Raw genomic sequence first — 17102 nt, 5'->3', positions numbered from 1 at the left:
AGTAGAGCAACGGATCTTGTTTGCTTTGATGCCAACAGGCATCAGCCGCATATACCTCAATGCTTTGGCTTGGGGGGACTGTGTATAATCCAGATTCACTCCACCTTCTTTCTTGTCTTGGTCCCCAGGGAGTAGCAGGTCTTCTTTTCCTTGCCCTCACCTGGGCTAGGACACTGCCAGGATGGGCCTTCCGCGGCGGCCTTCTGCTGCAGGGCCCAGGCTCAGGCGCTGCTCCCCACGCCACAGCGGCAGGCGGCTACAAGTGCTGCACCAGAAACTGGGACCCAGACTTCTGCAAACCTTGAAAACGGCATCTTTAAACCTGGGCTCCCAGCCAGTCTCCCAAGTCCTGATGCCCCTGGAAAATCTGACCCTGCTCCTTAGCCTAGAGAGAGGCCCTAACCCCAGCCCCCTGCTGCCTGCCAGACCACGGTCAGATCAGCAACACCCCTGTCCCTCCCCCCTGACTGCAGGGGGACCCCAGGTGGGCCAGCAGGGCAAGGTAGAGACCCTGCCTGGTCAAGTTTTCGGAGAAGAAATCAGGGAATCCCTTGAAAGGAGGGAGTCAAGGTCTTCCATTACAGCAGCACCTTCCTTCAAAGAGCTCTGTTGGCCCGGTGGTAGTAGACCATTCCCTGCTGTCCCCCCAACTCAGCCCTGGCCTTCAGTGACCAGTGACCCAGGCCTTGCTAAGGAGCCCGGAGGAGAGATTGTGGGCAGCTGGGGCTGACGCCAGCCCCCATCACAAGCAGCCTGGAGAGATGTAGGCACCGCAGTGAGCTGATGGGAAAGGATTAAACTGGAGGGTCCCCCACCCCTTCCTCTTCTCTCAGTCGGTGGCCACTGGTCTAGTGCCAAGCTACCCACAGATCCACTCAGAGAGGAAATCGGCTGAAGAGGGAATCAGCTATTCCAAATGTGCTCAAAATCTGAAAAGCGTTTCGCAGACTAGTGATGAACAGATAAATAACTAGCAGAGGGTCTGTGTCTCCTGTAGAAGCAGCAGGTGTGTGTAACTGGGATGGAAACGTCTACTCTCCAACTATTGAATCAGATCTTTGAATGGCAGGGAAATGAGACTAACCTTTCATTTTGAAGATGACAAAACTGAGGGCCGGTCAGGGTAGCAGGGGGTGGGGGTGGGGGGTGACTTGCCCTAAGTCGCACAGCTACTTACTTAGCAGCAGTGCTGGAACCAGAACCCAAGATTTCAATGGCACAGGATGAGGAGCCCGATGTGCCCTCCTACTTGTCCCATGTCCCTGCAGAAGGGCTCTCAGGCAATTGGCTGGGGAGAGGACAAAGCTGGGCGTCCTTTCAGGAAAGGACCTCATGACCTCTGACCCCTCCCCCACCTGTCCTTCCCCGGCCTGGAAGGCCTTCCTGCTCTGCTCCAAATCCTGCCACCACGTGTCACAAGCCCTCCTCCAGGACCTGCCTCAAGGTTCCTGCCCCTCCCCCCCCGGGGTTGTCCCCTTTTAGCACTCAGCTTCTGTTCCTTGGTACTACATCCCACGTGCACCTGAGCACCTGCCTGGACTTCAGATGGGTGTGGGGTCCCCAAGGGACAGCATCCACTCCTGTATCTCTGGTGTTCAAGACTGAGCCCGCTCATGTTCTTCATTCCGCATGTCATTCCTAACAAGCGGAAGCTTAGTCACGAGAGGACTCAGACGCTCTATATCACGCGGCTAATTGGTCCAGCGATAAATAGACTCCATGTCCTTACCTAGAAGGAAGCCCAGGTCTTTGGATAAGCTGGACGGTCTAGTCCAAGAACCTAGTTACCTTTTGAGCCTCAGACTGCCCTTAATGGTGATAAACAAACATTGAACCAACCAGTGCTCTGGCGCTGGTGGTGGGAAGTAGCCCTGATGTGTATGGCGTGCTAATTACCATGGTGTAAACACTCCCACCATGGCCGATTTCAAGTCACCGATGTGATGCCACTGACCACTGAGATGGAAAAAGCTGCACAGTAGCATTATGTTGTTTACCATTATAGGGTACAAATCATTTACTACAGCTCACAAAATTCCTGACAATTTTATAATCAGCTCTTGTGAGCTAAGAGTCAGCCCTCCTAGGAGAGATGAGCTGCCCTGTCCGTCAGAAGAGCAGCCCAGCATCCTCACCCTGAGGGACAGGGGCCCCATCCCCGGGAGCCTTGGTGTGGAGTGTGGGTGGGTGCGAGGTTGTCCTGCTCCGCCTCTGGTGGCCACAAAACCAGAAGCAAATGAGAAGTCCTCTGTCCAGTCATGCTCATAGGTGTAAACACCCAGCTCTACAGGACGGGGATCAATCACAGAGTGGGGTGGAAGGAGAGAGCACCAGAAAAGGAGGACCCGAACACCCACACTCTAGTCGCCAGACTCCCCAGGTTCCTAGCCCTTGATTCAAGTCCATTGCCAGCTTCTTCAACCCCGCTCCCTTCCTCTCTACAGTGGGGTAACTTACCACCTGTGCTGCCCATCACCTGAGGCTCTGCTGAGGACGAGGAGCGCAAAGGGCTGTGTGAGCAGGGGTTCCACACCAACCGCAGTGACGGCAAAAACCTGGCTGCGGAGGCAAGTTCGGGGTCGTCATTTACAGACTGAATGACCATGGGCAACTTACTTGGCCTTCTTAAACCTGTCTTCTCATCTGTAATATGGGCAGTGGTGTGTGTGGGAACAGTACCACCAACTGCAGAGTGCTGCTGAGGGTCAACTACAGATGGACCTATGCAACGTGTTATTGTCATTGCCTGTATCCACATCCACAAAATAAGTCCTCTCAGGGTTTTATACAAACCTCCCAAAGGCCACCTGCTTGGGCAGGAGGAGGACCAGTGTGTCCAGGTGGTCCACCTGAACGACAGGACCCCCAGGAGCCTACCCTGGCAGCTCTGAATGGCCTGCCCGCCACCCCCTCCCTCCCCCCAGAGGGTGGGCGGAGCGCCCAGAGACGAACTTTTCATGGGTCCCAAATTGAGGGTGTTTTGTAACATGTTCAGTAGGATTGGGTTTCTTGAGCCTCCTTGGTGAGACATGCAATGGAAGGTTAAACCGCAGTGAGGGGCTGGCTTATACCAAGTTAGGGGCAACTTCAGATCAAACAAATCCTCTTCTCCCCTCATAAGCCACCCAAGCTCTTCTCTCTTTTTAAAAAAATATTTTATATCTTAGAGAAGGGAGAAAGAGAGCATGAGACACATTAATGTGGCTGCCTTCTGTACATGTCCCAGGGGACCAAACCTGCAACCCAGGCATGTGCCCTGACTGGGAATGAAAGTGAGGACCTTTCAGGTTCCCAGGAGGATGCTCAACCCAGTCACAAGGGCTGGGCCCAAAGCTCTTTTTGTCTCACCAGAGGAAAAAACACTGTTGCAAGGAAAAGATACAAAGAGGACCCAGACCTTTAACTCCTGAAAGTTTTACAATGTTTCCAAGAAGTTACACCTCCCTGTGGAAACTGGAGGCCATTTTAGCTCTGAGGGGCTCTGCTGGGTGAAGCTTATCGGGATATGGGGGCCTCTGAGAGCTTATGACAAGGCAAGGGGGAGGGGAATAAAGTAGCTTCTGAGATAAGGTACCTGATTCACTTTTCACCATGCTACTCCCCTGTTCAATACACCTTTCTCTGGTTCCCTCTCACCTTTGAAAAGTAAAGTCCTTCACTTGATACAAATTCTACAACTGTCCCACGGACTAGTGGATTGCCTGGGTTTTGGAGTCAAACGATGTGGGTTCAAATTCTGGCTCTACCACGTACTAGCTGTGTAATCTGGGGACACCTCTGAACACCTCAATCCCATTAAATAAGCAAGACTAATCACTGTACACACCTCAAAGGGCTGTTCTGAGGCTAAAATTTAAAAATGTAGGCAAGCCCTGGCTGGTGTCGCTCAGTGGATTGCATGCCAGCCTGTGAACTGAAAGGTCACTGGTTCAATTCCCAGTCAGAGAACATGACTGTGTTGCAGGCCAGGTCCCAATTTGGGGGCATGTGAGAGGCAACTGATTGATGCATCTCACATACATCGATGTTTCTCTCCCTCTCTCTCTCCCCTCCCTTCTAAAAGTAAATAAATTCTTTTAAAAAATAATGAATAAATAAAAATGTAAGTAAGATGCTTACTCCAAGTTCCAGCATTGCATACAATCAACATATGGAAACAATAAAGGTAGGTTAAATCACTTTTATTCCCAGTTTGCCTCCCCGCTTTACCTCCCGTCACTCCCCAGAACGCAATCATCTAGAAAGACTGAGTTGCTTGCAGGTTTAGACAGGACGCCCACACTCTCATTTTAGACCTATCACGCTTTTTTGTGACTTTCAGCACCTGGCAGATAGTGGGCGCTCAATAGTCTACAGGTTGAATATTCGCCCAGAACGCCCTTTACAACTTTTCTCACCTGGCAAGCTCAGTGCAGAGGTCTCTGTTCCGGGAAGGCTGTCCTGAGCCCCTCCTACTCCGCCCCAGGCACATTCTCTTCCAGGGTCCTGGGCGCCACATGCTTCATGGTACCTTCCATGTGCTGCTAAAACTGTTTTCAGGCCTTTCTTCCTCCCTAGACCATCAGCTCTTCTAAAGAGGAGGCAGGTCTAAGGCATACAGGGTATTTGCATTTCTAATGCCTAGCACATGGTAAGTGCTCAATAAATGATCAGCTCTTAAGGCCGGTCACTCACCCCCAGGGTGGACACACATAATCCCAAGCACCTCCCAGGCCCCACTGTCCTTTGGGTTCAGCCAGAAGCCAGCCTCCAGCAGGTTAGGCCAACAGGGAGCCAAACCTACTCCCCCCACCTCCTTCGACCGAATGAAACCCTGGTTCTGCCCTCCCCCTGAAACAAGAAACTGGAGAATGGGGAATTTCTTGAAATTCTTGTTCATCAAAGTTACTCTGATTTGTGCTTCAGGGCATCTGTGCTGTCTCCACGTGAACTCGGGTTACTTGGAGGAGGAACTCAGTGACCCAGGAGCCTGGGGTACAGTGTTGGGGAGAGGGGGCTATGGAGCTGGGCATCAAGGATACATGCACAGCCTCTGCATACAGCCTGTAGGGGTTGCGTTTGTTTTTCTGCCACTTGGTTAAAGGAGGCAGGAATGATGTCTTCTTTCAGTTCTTCTCTGCAGCTTTAGAACTGTCTTCAGATACTACTGTGGCTCCCTTCGGGTTACTTGGAGGGGCGGCAACCATCCTACTAGTCACTGAAGGGCCAGGACCAAAACCAGAGGCAGGGACATATCTGGCTTATACAGAACTTAGAAGCAGTAGTGCTCACTGCAGGGTAGACTCAGAGGCTGTGGGAGAGGATGCTGTCGGCTCCCTGCCACCTTTCCCCCACTAGGGGGCACTCCGCAGGGGAGACAGAACCCCCTCCTGGGAGCGTTCCACATTAAACTGCCCTGCTGCTGTCTGCCACCTGAAAAGGAGTCTTGCTGGGTTGGGCTGTTCCTCCCCTTTAAGCAGGGACTTATATCTGACTCAATGTTCTAGCAGGACAGTCTTAAGCATAGAATGAAATGCCAGTGAGTCTTGGGAACAATCACTGTCCCACAGTGGCAGGTGTTGGCACACCAGTGGCTCCACCAGAGCTTAAAAATTGGTTCTGAGTTCCATACCTGGTATTCAAGACCTCAAACTACCTCCCATGACTACTCAACATTCTGAATCTGAACCACTCACTTCATCTCCATCTGCCTCACAGTTCAACTGCCACCTGGGTATGTTTTTGTCTTCCTAGCTGTAGCTTCAGAGGGCAGGGAAGTACAGTTCTTCCATGGCCTCCTCAGCAGCCATCCAGCACAGTGCTGGGCACCATGTGGGAGACTCACTAATACACAGTTTGCGTATTAAATGCCAAGGCCAAGCACCCACTCACATTTCTATCATATCACTGAGAGAGATTTCAGTGCTTCAATGTCGTGTTTTAGCTTTGAGGTATCTGACCGAACTTGTTTCTCCTTTTTTGGGGTCTGACTGTAACCTGTTGGTGGTACTTTACAAAGTACTAACACGTCGGGCATATATACACCCTTGGCAGAAGGAGGGCTTGGGGAAGCTCCTCAGCACAGAGTGTGGCCCGGGCCTGCCTTGGCCCTGCGGTTTCAGCCTGGCCCAGGAGCCTATCCTGAACTGCTGTGTGACCGCCCTCAGCCTCTGCACAGAGGAGAAAGCGCCTGCGGCTAGGAATCTTGAGGTGCGACTCCGGGAAGTCTGAGGTAGAGGAAAAAAGAACGAAATGCTTCAAGGAAAAAAAGCACAGTCGAATTTTGGGGATTGATTTTATTTGGGCTTCTCACAGTGGTTAGAGCCACTCTGTCTTCAGAACAATAACAGCGCAGGAAATGCGTCACCGAGACTGCCCAGAAAGGTCTAACCAGCTGAATCTTATTGCTTAAAATACACATATTCACAATAACTGACAAATGGTGATGTGCCTCACATAGGAATGTGTTAGCATTTGCAAATCTGACTAGCACCAAACCCTCAACAAAGACCTTCCTTCTCAACTCACCCGGGAAACCAGGCTCAACCAAACCCCCCTGGCCCCGCAACGAGTCCTTCCACTCCCCATATCCACCTGTCTGTGCTCCAGGGAGCCTCCGGGAGCAGGGGACAGACTGGGACTCCTGCAGTCAAGCCCAGCCCCCAGTGTCCATCCACCTCTCCTCCTGCCTTTAGGCAGGATGCTGTGGTGAACCCTAACACTGAGACCAGTTCCCCACTCTAGCTGGGGAAGGGACCAGGAAGAGGGCCAGAATTCTTCCATCTGGTCAGTTCACTGAAGGAGGATTCATTCTGGTAAAACTTGATCTCCTTGGAGACACCTCAGTGAGTTGCTTGGGAATTTTTTTTTTTTTTTTTTTTTTTTTTTTTTGGATGGTGGAAGGAAAGGCATCTGAGGGCTGTGGACACACTCCCGCCCTCTCTCGCCACACACCAGCTGGCTTGCCTGCGCTGGACCGCAGCAGAGTGAGGTGAGCCCGTGGTGCCTGCCAAACCCTCCTGGCAATTCTGGGCAGGGCTGACGTCTGGGCCACAGCTAGTCCAAGCTTGTCCCTGAAGATCCAAATAACCTTCTGTGTGAAGTTCCACCTTCAGTTTCTGTCCCGAGTGGTTGTGAACACCCCCCTAGGGGGCTGATACCGAGGGCCAGGAGCAGCTGAGGGAGGCAGTCAGGTTCAGAGCACATTTCCATTTACAGGGAACAGAACACAGGCCTCCGAGTGTCCACGGAGCAATGTGCAAATTGCAGTGATGGGTAGAGTAAAACCTCTACTTCGAGGACAGTGTCCCTGGCAAACACGGGGACTGCCGTCGACAATGCTGCTGAATACACCCAAGTACACAGTCAGACATTTGTTCAGTAAACAGTAAATGCGTAAAATAAATTACCTTGAGAGGGCCATAGGTGCTCCAAACCTGTGATCAATGAGAGCAGAATGGCTGCCATTCAAAGTATGTTCACAGGAAAACAGGGCTGGGGGCTCACACACGACGGACAGACACACACAGGTTACCCAAAGAGTCATTGTATACAGACTTCACTTTGTTCAACACAGATTTTGGTTTTGTGGACTCCAAACGCAGACACTCGTTCACCTCGCAGCCTTGGATTTGTCTATTTTTGTATACATATGTATTTTTTTCCCTTTCTTATCATAACGTCAATGCCTAGTCTGAATGTCATCATTCAAGAGTGAGGGAAGAACCAAACTCTTCATATGAACAGGGCTGGACAGGGAATGTTAATTTTGGCTGTTTGCTTTTCCATTCAGATTATTCCTATCAAAGCTCAACTGGTTATCTGAAGCCAAACTGCAGTAATAAGGATCCCGTGGTCCTTCCTGGCTGCTGCCTTCACCCCCTCCTGGGCCACTGAAACTCTTCACAAAGGCCACAATGATTAGTGATCCCGCTCACATGGAAGAGGGGAGGGGAAGGGCATGGAAACCACAGATAACCGAGGCATGTTTCTCCAAGCAGTTAAAAACAAAACAAAACAAAAAGCTTACTCAGAATCAAGAGAAAATACTGTGTGAGAGCCAGGCTCCGGGGGTGCCCTTCCTCAGGTCCCACAGCCTCCTCATTTGTTCATATACAAGAGTGAGATATCAAGGCCCACAGACTGTGCTTGGGACGGGGTCGGGGGCAGGGGGAGTAGCGGGAGGGGGCCCCGGTCACCCATGGGCACAGACCTATGGGCAGAGATGCAGAAAGCTGCGCCTCTATCCACCACCATGGCTTCGGGCCTCCTGAGCACCCGAGGAAGTTCCAGAGATAACCCCCACCCAAGCCAGTACAAGAAACATCTCCTGGTTCAATTGCAGCCAGACTCTTTGAAGGCCAACTTGGGAAAAGAGCCGTAAGACTTCCCTTTTCCAGAGCAGAATTGTTGCCTGCCCACTGGTAAAGTTCTTGTTTTCAGCTCGCTTTTGTTCTTTTTAATTAAAAAAAAAAAAAAAAAAAAAGGCCAAAAAGAAGGCAGTATAATCTCTACACTGAAAGTCTGCAGCCAGCCAGAACAAGCTGGGCACGGACCAGCAGGGACCGGCAGGGACCCCCAGGAACGCAGCAATCTCGCCCCCCGGAATTTGGAAACGCAACAAACCCTTACCCGCCTACCACACATCTAACTGCCCGTCAGCTCTCGTCCTCCCACAGGCTTAGCCTGGCTCTGCAGACACGGGCAGCGAGGGGTGGCAACCTGCACCCAGGCCTGAGACCTGCCGCCTCTCCTGGGCTGACAAAACATGGTTTTCTTACACTAACACCAGAGCAAAAATCCACTCCATCACCCAAAGTCACCTCAGGACAGTCTTAGCCCCCTTCCTCGGGGGCTTCTTAACACACATCTCTTCGACCCACAGGTAGTGAGATATGACTTGAAAAGGAGGAAGGGGTGGGATATGAGGAATGAGTCACAGAACCAACTTTTCAGCCCTCCACAACAATGTGCTTATGTGGGGGGGGAGGCATCCACATCCCAAACTGTACCTGGAGATGTAGGAAAATGCAGGAACCAAGAGGGAAAAAGAAAGAAAGGGGGAAAAAAAAAGGAACCAAGTGGCTGTACCACTTTCTCTGAAAGTCACTTAATGCTTCTTTCGTGGTTCTCCCCTACCCTGGTTGCTTTGCCGAGTCCTCGGACACAGGCAGGGCCTGCTCTAGCTGGGCGAGCTGCTGCTCTGCGAGTTCGGGGAGTCCTGCTCATTGATGGTGTTCAGCAGCAGGCACGCGGGAGGCCGTGGCAGGTGGGGATGCGCGGGGTCGCAGGTCTGCCCCTCAGAGGGCTGGCAGAGCCCTTCCTCCTCGTCTCCAGGGGGCCGCACGTGGCAGCTGTCACAGAAGTCCAGGGGCCCATCCAGAGCGTCGTCAATGAGTGTGTTGAACTCTTTGAGGTCGTCGTCATGGTGGCCCCGGTTGCACACACACACCTCGATGCCCGAGTCACCAGTGAAGCGGCGATGTCTGCCGGGCGTCTTATCCTTGCCGTCGGGGAGGGCGCCCTCGCAGCTGTAATCTTTCAGCAGCTCCTCCTTACATTCGGAATCCTTGTCCAGGAAGGCCCCAGGGGCCAACTCCCCCAGGGCAGCCACAGAGCCGGAGGGCTCCATTCCCGGGGCTTTGGTGGCTGCGGGGTTGGCTGGCATGTCGGTGTTGGAGGGCTCAGGGTCAGCGATGATGCTTGGGGGTCTCGTGCTGCTTCTGCTGGGCCCAGACAAGGGGCTGCTCTGCACCCCTTGGGAGCCCCTGGAGGGATCGGCGCCTGGGGGGCTGCCGCCCGCAGGGCCGCACTGAGCAGACAGCTGCTGCTGCTGCAGCTGGAAGGCACTGTATGGTGGGGGAGGAGTTGGAGGTCGGTTCACCACTTCCTCATAAGGAGGTAGTAAATAGTTTGGCAAAAACCCTAGAAATGGGGAGGTAGGGAGGAGAAATTACTGCCCTGGCAATGGATCTAGGACAGAGACACTAAACATACATGTCTTCCCACCCCCAGCACATCCACCGACTGGCAGCTACACCTCTTGGTGTAGGCAGGGGAGAGGCCTGTGGGAGTAACCTAACCTGGCTTCGTGAAACCGGAGAGCCCCTAAAGCTGCTTCATAGGCAAAGGTTCCTGGCCGTCTGGTCTGGCGTGAAGGCAGAGGGTTAGGCAAGTGTGGTGGACATCCAAGGAGAGATCACGTCTGCCTGGAACGCGCCTGTTTTCACAGGCACGTACGCCTCGGTTACACGGTCAGGCTGTCCTCCATCCACGTGCCATGAGCCTCAGGGTCAAGGACCCTAACTGAGGGCGCCCTGACCACTCTTTTCGGGAGCTTAGAAATCTGCGTTGTCTCACTCTAGCGTGGCTGGAAGTGGCCTGGAAAGACCAACCGAACCTCATCCTGACTCAGACCAAGAGTGGGCGGGTTACCAGCAAAGGGTGAGGGTCTGTCATCCAAGGCTCAAGAACATGCCAGGTGAGTCTGCCTGTGCTGAATGCCTTGAGGCACTGGCGATCTAATTATGACAATAATTATTAGCATTTACTGAGCACTTGCTAGATGCCAGGCACTCTGCTAAGCACTTAACTCTTCTAGATGTGAAATTCCACATTTGTGGTCACTTGTTTTCTGGAAAACACACTGCGGAAAGGCTTTGGACAAGCTGCGCAGGCGGGCCGCCACCTGACCATTTGAGAGGCCATACGTAGGAGGCCTAGGGAAGCAACGTAAGTGCCCTTCAGGGAGGCACCAAGTTTCTTGATTCTCAGGAAGTCCCAAAGTCACCCCCCACACCTGCCTCTTCCATGGCAGCCTCTGCTTGGGAGGCTTTCAGACCAGTGACCTCTGAATCTCAATTCATTCACATCATATACCATCCAACTTACCTGCCTAAAAAATAAATATCCGCTAATGAAGCCTAAAAAATAAATATCAGAACCCAGCCAGTGTAGATTTGGAATGGCCTAGTGGCTTCAAGGGGCTGTATCCACTACAGCACTGCTCCTCTGTGCTCAACAAGACCACCTCCTTTTTCCTGCACTTTTGAAACCCTGCTTTGTGCTAGGCAAGGAGGTAAAAACCCCAATGCCCATAAGAGCCCTGGCCACTGACGCACAGCGTCGGTGCATCCCGGGCTCCACAGGGTGGGGTTAGGTAGCTTTGGGTGTACGTACTGAAATAAAATGGCAGCGCTGAGTAATTGTGGGCTTCCCGGTAGGCAATCAGGTTGATTTCGTGTTGCCGCTGCTGGGCCTGAAGGCGGTGCTTGGCTCGGCGGTGATGGCAGACACAGCAGCAGCTCAGGATGATGATGATGGTCCACACCAGCCAGAACCCTGGGGGCAGGGACACAAGACAGAGGGGCAGGGACACAGTGAACACCAGCGAGACCAGCAGCTCTCAGAAGAGGGAGGTCCCCAGCAGTGCCCGCCTGGTCAAAGCAGTCACTGTCAGGAATTAACATTTAGAACCTACATTCAGTTTTCTTTTCTTAATTAAAAAAAAAAAAAATTTGATTTTAGAGAGAGAGGAAGGGAGAAAGAGAGAAGGAGGGAAACATCAATTTCTTGTACGTGTCCTGACTGGAGATTGAACCCACAACCTTGGTATACAGAAACAGCGTTCTTAACCAACTGAACTACTGGGCCAGGGCAACCTGCATTCAATTTGCATAAATGTCTGGGTCACAGTGAAAGACCTGTGGGATGGGAGAGGGCAGGGCTGTAAGAATGACAGTAAAGGCCAATCACTCTGGGGAGCCTCCAGGGACCTCAGGGGAAGGGAAGAATGCCGAGGAAACCCTCCAGCACCATTTCCTCCCTTATTTTAGGTTTGGTGGGCAGCATATTCTTCCTCTCTCAAGAGACCTCTGAGAAAATGCTTTACCTTCTCTTAGTGCTCATCTTCTCCCAGAAGGACAGCTCCCAGGCTTCCTTCCGGTTGCGGACACCAGTCTGTTTACCAAAAGCACGGAGCCTCTCAAAATCCCCACAACTCAGCTCATTAGCAACTGCAAGGGACCTCAAAGGGGCTGCCTGATAGATCGTTCTGGGTTCTCCTGATATCACCAAAACGTTCTGGGACTTTTCTCTACCATGTAGGCCTCGCTGACAGAAGAGTCCCTGAAGTTAGAGGTGGAAAATTCTAATTGCCTCAGGTCCATCTCTTCCCTAGGGAGTGCAAATGACTTCCTCGGCTCTTGATATAATCCGGTACAATTCCAGCTCCCACTGTCACACCAACAATCCCCTCCCACCTCCTCTGACCTGCCACTGCATTAGACTCAGGGCCAGGGCCCTTAGCGACCTGCCCTTCTTCCTCCCTGCTCCGGAGGGGGGTGGGTAGGGAGGGGAAGGGCGGAGAAGGCCCCCTCCCGGCCCTCTTTTCTTTGAGTGCATTAATTCTTCTCACTTCCCACTGGTTCTCTTGGTTAGTTACTCAGAGTATCTTGGCTAACCCCAGTATAAGATCCCCTCTCCAGTTTTCAAATGTGTGCAGAAAAGCCTTCTAAATATTTAATTAATGAGCAATTTTGCTTTGGAATGCATAAACATATGGAGGGAAACTGGAACACAAACCACAAAACTAGAGACTTATCTTTAAGTAGTGAGATTATGACAAATTTTATTTTTGTTTTCCCAATTATCTTCTTCTTTCAAATTATAAAATTAAGAGCCCTGGCTGGTGTGGCTCAGTGGATTGAGTGTCGGCTTGCGAACCAAAGAGTCGCAGGTTCGGTTCCCGACTGGGGCATATCCCTGGGTTGTGGGCCAGGTCCCCAGTAGGGGGCATGTGAGAGGCAACCACGCATTGATGTTTCTCTTCCTCTCTTTCTCCCTGCCTTCCCTTCTCCCTAAAAATAAATAAAATCTTAAAAAAAAAATTATAAAATTAGAAACAAAGTAAATCAAAACAGTATCTGTAATTAACTTCATTTTTGCTGGCTTTTATTTTAAAAATTAATATATTTCTGGATGGGTTTTTTTAATTCCTCTGGGAATATAGTCATACAATGAAATGATATGAGTCATTAAAAAATCATTCATAGATACTATTTTTTGACATATAAAGATGTTTCTGATATTAAATTAAAAAGCACATTACAAGACAGTATAAAATATGATCCCAATTTTTGCCTTAAAAAAGGATATGTAAACATCTAGAGGAATGATCAGAAAGTCAATCACGGGGTTATTCCTGGAAAACAAGACAACAGATTTTCTGGTACTAGCTCCCTCATTTTTTGCTTATCTACATTTCCTAATTTTTCTAAGATGAATGTGTACTTCTTTGAAACTATAAAGATATTTATGTGAGGCCCTGGCCAGGTGGCTCAGTCGGTTGGAGCATTGCCCCATGCACCAAAGGGTCTCGGGTTTGATCCTGGTTGAGGCACACACAGGAGGCAACCGATGGATGCTTCTCCCTCACATCAATGTTTCTCTCTCTCCCACTCCTTCCTCCCTCAGATTGTTTCTCTCTCTCAAATCAATAAACACATATGCTTGGGTGGGAGTTTAAAAGAAAACTACCTGAGGAATAATTTTAAGGTGAGTTGTTTTTAAATGAGAATAGTATATTGTTCATTTGTTCTCTATTTCTGAATAACTTCAATTTTTTCCATTACAAATGTTAAGTCTATTTTTTATCATCTGCTTTTTAATTATAAATCTGTGTTTAGAATTTGTTAAGTATTTCCACATGTACCTCTTGCCAGAATGAGTTAACATCATTGTTGTTGTTTTAAAGGCTCCCTTCTCCCTACAGACAGACTTGCAAATGAATAGACCCTGATTTTTTTTCACATTTGTACCAGAACACAATATTCTGAAAGATCCCAGCGACATTTAGGGTGTGGCCTCTGGCAACAGCTCCTTCTGTCCCCCAGGGGTGTCCCCACTGAAATCTCCCCACAAAGCCACCCTTACAGGGTGAGATGGCATGGTGGCAGAGCTTCCAGGCTCTGGCAAGCTGTTTGACGCCTAACTGCTTGTGGTACATGTCAGTGTTCAACGGAACTTTCTGCAGAGGCCTGGCAACAGAACATGCAGAAGGGAATGGATGGTGGACTTTCTCCCATCAGCGGACAGAAAAGCCTCTTTCCTAACCACAGAACATACACCTTAAGTTGCAGTTAGAAGTCTCCCTTGTGGTCCGCTTCCCAGATTCACTGCTGACGTGTGCTTAACTGACCATACATTTCTCTCCTGATGCTGGCTGACCGAAGCCCAGACAGACACCATTAGAGGGGCCCTCAGAGTATGGTGTTGAGGCCTGGAAGGAGCTCGGAGTGAACTGGCTGCCTGCTGCTGACCTGCCACACCCCCGACCGCCAGTCTGCTTGGCTCCGGGCCACCCAGGGTGGGGCTGCACTGCAGGAGGCACCGCGGAAAAGCAGAGTGCGCCCTGCTGAAGAGCCCGACTCCAGGTGAATTTCAAAGTTAAAAAGATTCTGGGCTGAATACTTCTTTTATATTACTCTTAGTTCTGTTAGTTTTTCTAGTATAACCTCACAATCCTTCATAGTTCTGTGTTACTTGATAATTTAGAAAGTACATTCTCCCATTAGATAATCAGCATTTAACACTACTTTTAACTTTCATGCAGCAAAATGTATGATCTAAGGCAATATTTCTCAGATTTTATAACATGCTCTGGCTGGTGTGGCTCAGCTGGTTGGACCCAAAGACCATGGGTTCAATTCCCAGTCAGGGCACATGCCTCGGTTGCAAGGTCAGTCCTGGTAGGAGCCCATGAGATGCACCAACCAATGTTTCTCTCTCAGGTCGACGTTTCTCTCCCTAAAATCAATTAGCATGTCCTCAGGTGAGGATTAAATAAATAAATAAACAAAAATTTAAAAACACATTTTTAATAGGAAAAAATCTCATTCATTGGTTTTTCACTCTAGCCAAAACCCAGGAAGGGTAGGTTGAACTTCCTGCCCCGTTTCTGATAGGATGAGGCTTTGAGACTGGTTCTAACTAATGAATTGGGATTGGGAAGTGACATATGTCTCTCTTAGAGGCCAGAACATTTCTTGCATATGTGAGACCCTCCACTGAGTCTTCCTTCTGTCATGGCAATTGGCAACATTCCAGATAGTGATGAGAAGTAAACCTGTTGTTTGTCCACCAGGATTCTAGACTTGTTTGTTACTGTAGCATAACCTAGCCTATCCTGACTGATAAAGTGAATTTACAGGCTTTTTTGAGTGAAAGGATTTAAAGGGTTCAACAGATTCTTAAGTAGATCCTTGATCCACAGAAAGGCTGAGATCCACTGAACTAGAATAGAAGCATAACAGAAAAAAGAGGGGTTTTTTTCTTTTTTCTTTTTTTAAGGAAAAATCAGTCAGGTCAGAAGGGGAATGGGGTAAGAAAAGAGACAACTGGATTATTTGTGTGGATCAAACTGGGGAAACTAACTCCAGAGCAGAATGGGTCTGATGATACGATGTGGTATTAGTAAAGGTCCAAAAAAGAGCCCTCGATGAACGGTCCCTACCTAATGGAATGCAGAAGGTAGTCTTGTCTGACTCTCACAAAAGGGATCCTCCTGGGAGCCATTCTAGTCAAAGCAGTGTCCCCTCAACTTTAAAACAGGAAATAAATCTAGACTAGTCTCTATGGAGTTATGTCAATTATTGATCTTTTTGCTAGATTTCACGAACAAGGAAAAGCTTCAAAAAGGAAAACTTAATGAAAGAGACACACAGCAAAAGAATGAATTACACCCTCCTTCCCAATCACATACCTACCCAGAAATTACATTCCCCAATGACAACTTTGAAATTTGTGACCTCATGATGGGGAGCATGTGTCATGCTAAGCAAAATGGAAACGTTTTTAAAAACAATTACAATCCAACACAGGCACTGAGTCATGTGCCCCAGAGCTCACAATAAACTTGGGAAAACACCACTCCCAGACTGGCAGGAAATTCCTCATTAGGAAGCCAGAGCATACTGTAAGTTAGCTCTCCTTTACAGGGTGGCAGGTGACCCCTCTGGGCTCCTTATACCTTTCAAAAGGACCTACTTGTCATTGTCACTGGGGAAAGGGCCTGAATTTGAGAAATGAAGACTTTAGAGGACTTGCAACTTTATCTGAAAGACTGGACAAGTTTCCTATAAGCATGACTGCAAAGACAAAGCAGAAGAGGCAGACAACCTGGGTTCAAATCCCAGCTCACAAAATCGTTTCCTAGCTTTGTGACCTTGGTCATTTTTTTTACTTTCCTCACTTGTTAAATGGGGAGAATAATGCTCTACCTACTTGATCATTATGAGGAAAATTAGCTAATATATGCAGAACACTCAGAACCATGCCTGGTAGAGTGTAAGTTCTCTAGCTTAGTATTACTATTGTTATAGGCATGGCTGCAGGTGGCCAGGGTTTCCTTTAAATTTCCCTTTTAATCCATAAAAAAAGCAAGAGTAGGGAACAAGTCCAAAGTCTGCTTCTAGGTTCTACTCTTGGCTAAATATATTGGAAAATCGGCCCATCTGCTGCTGATCAACTTCCCTCTGTCCTGAAGCTCAGACTACTGAGGAACCAGGGTCCAGTAAGTGCCTAGAAGAAGGCCCCAGCTCCCTGCTCTCCACTTTGCTCAGGGTGGCAAGCGCTGTGGGCCTTCCTTAAGAGCAGCTCAACAATGGGTATCTTAAGACAAACTAAAAATCGTCCTGGCTGGGTAGCTCAATTGTTAGAGTCATCCTAATACACCAACGTTGAGAGTCCAATTCCTGGTCAGGGCACATACAGGAATCAGCCAATGAGTGCATAAATAAATGGAACAACACATTGATGTCTCTCTCTCTCTCTCCCTCCTCCCCGCCTTTCTCCAAAATCAGTAAGTTAAATAAAATTTTTTTAACGGGCAAATTAAATTTTTTTTTTAAATGTTAGTATGTGAAAAGCTGTTCAGCATTAACTGGATTTACTAATAATCTGTTTCAGGTCATCTCAGGGAAATCCCATTGTCTAGAAACACTCCCCCATCCTTCATTAAAGCCCAAACCAGTGAAAACTGATGCCTGATTGAACAGCCCCCAAATTATCTCAGGAGCAGAAATTCCCAACCCTGGCCTCTCCCTGAAAAATGGAGCTGGGTGAGT

The 17102-nt window shown here is 49.3% G+C and overlaps 1 protein-coding gene across 2 annotated transcripts in view; it reads right to left on the bottom strand.

Moving 5' to 3' along the window:
• Positions 1 to 6260: 6260 nt before the first annotated feature.
• WBP1L (WW domain binding protein 1 like) overlaps positions 6261 to 17102 on the bottom strand; it is a 55863-nt gene continuing 45021 nt past the window's right edge. For both annotated transcript variants that reach the window (XM_054581436.1, XM_054581437.1), the window contains exons 3-4: positions 11158 to 11319; positions 6261 to 9903 (exon numbers count right to left, since the gene is read on the bottom strand). In XM_054581436.1, coding sequence (XP_054437411.1) covers positions 9161 to 9903; positions 11158 to 11319 — 905 coding nt within the window. In that variant the 3' untranslated portion in view covers positions 6261 to 9160. The remainder of the gene's footprint in view (positions 9904 to 11157; positions 11320 to 17102) is intronic.

Source organism: Pteronotus mesoamericanus, unplaced genomic scaffold, assembly GCF_021234165.1.
Source record: "Pteronotus mesoamericanus isolate MK-2021 breed Mesoamerican mustached bat unplaced genomic scaffold, CSHL_Meso_final contig_657, whole genome shotgun sequence".
Classification (NCBI taxonomy): Eukaryota; Metazoa; Chordata; class Mammalia; order Chiroptera; family Mormoopidae; genus Pteronotus; species Pteronotus mesoamericanus.
Note: the sequence above shows the minus strand (reverse complement) of the source record. Positions and strands in the feature narration are given on the sequence as shown.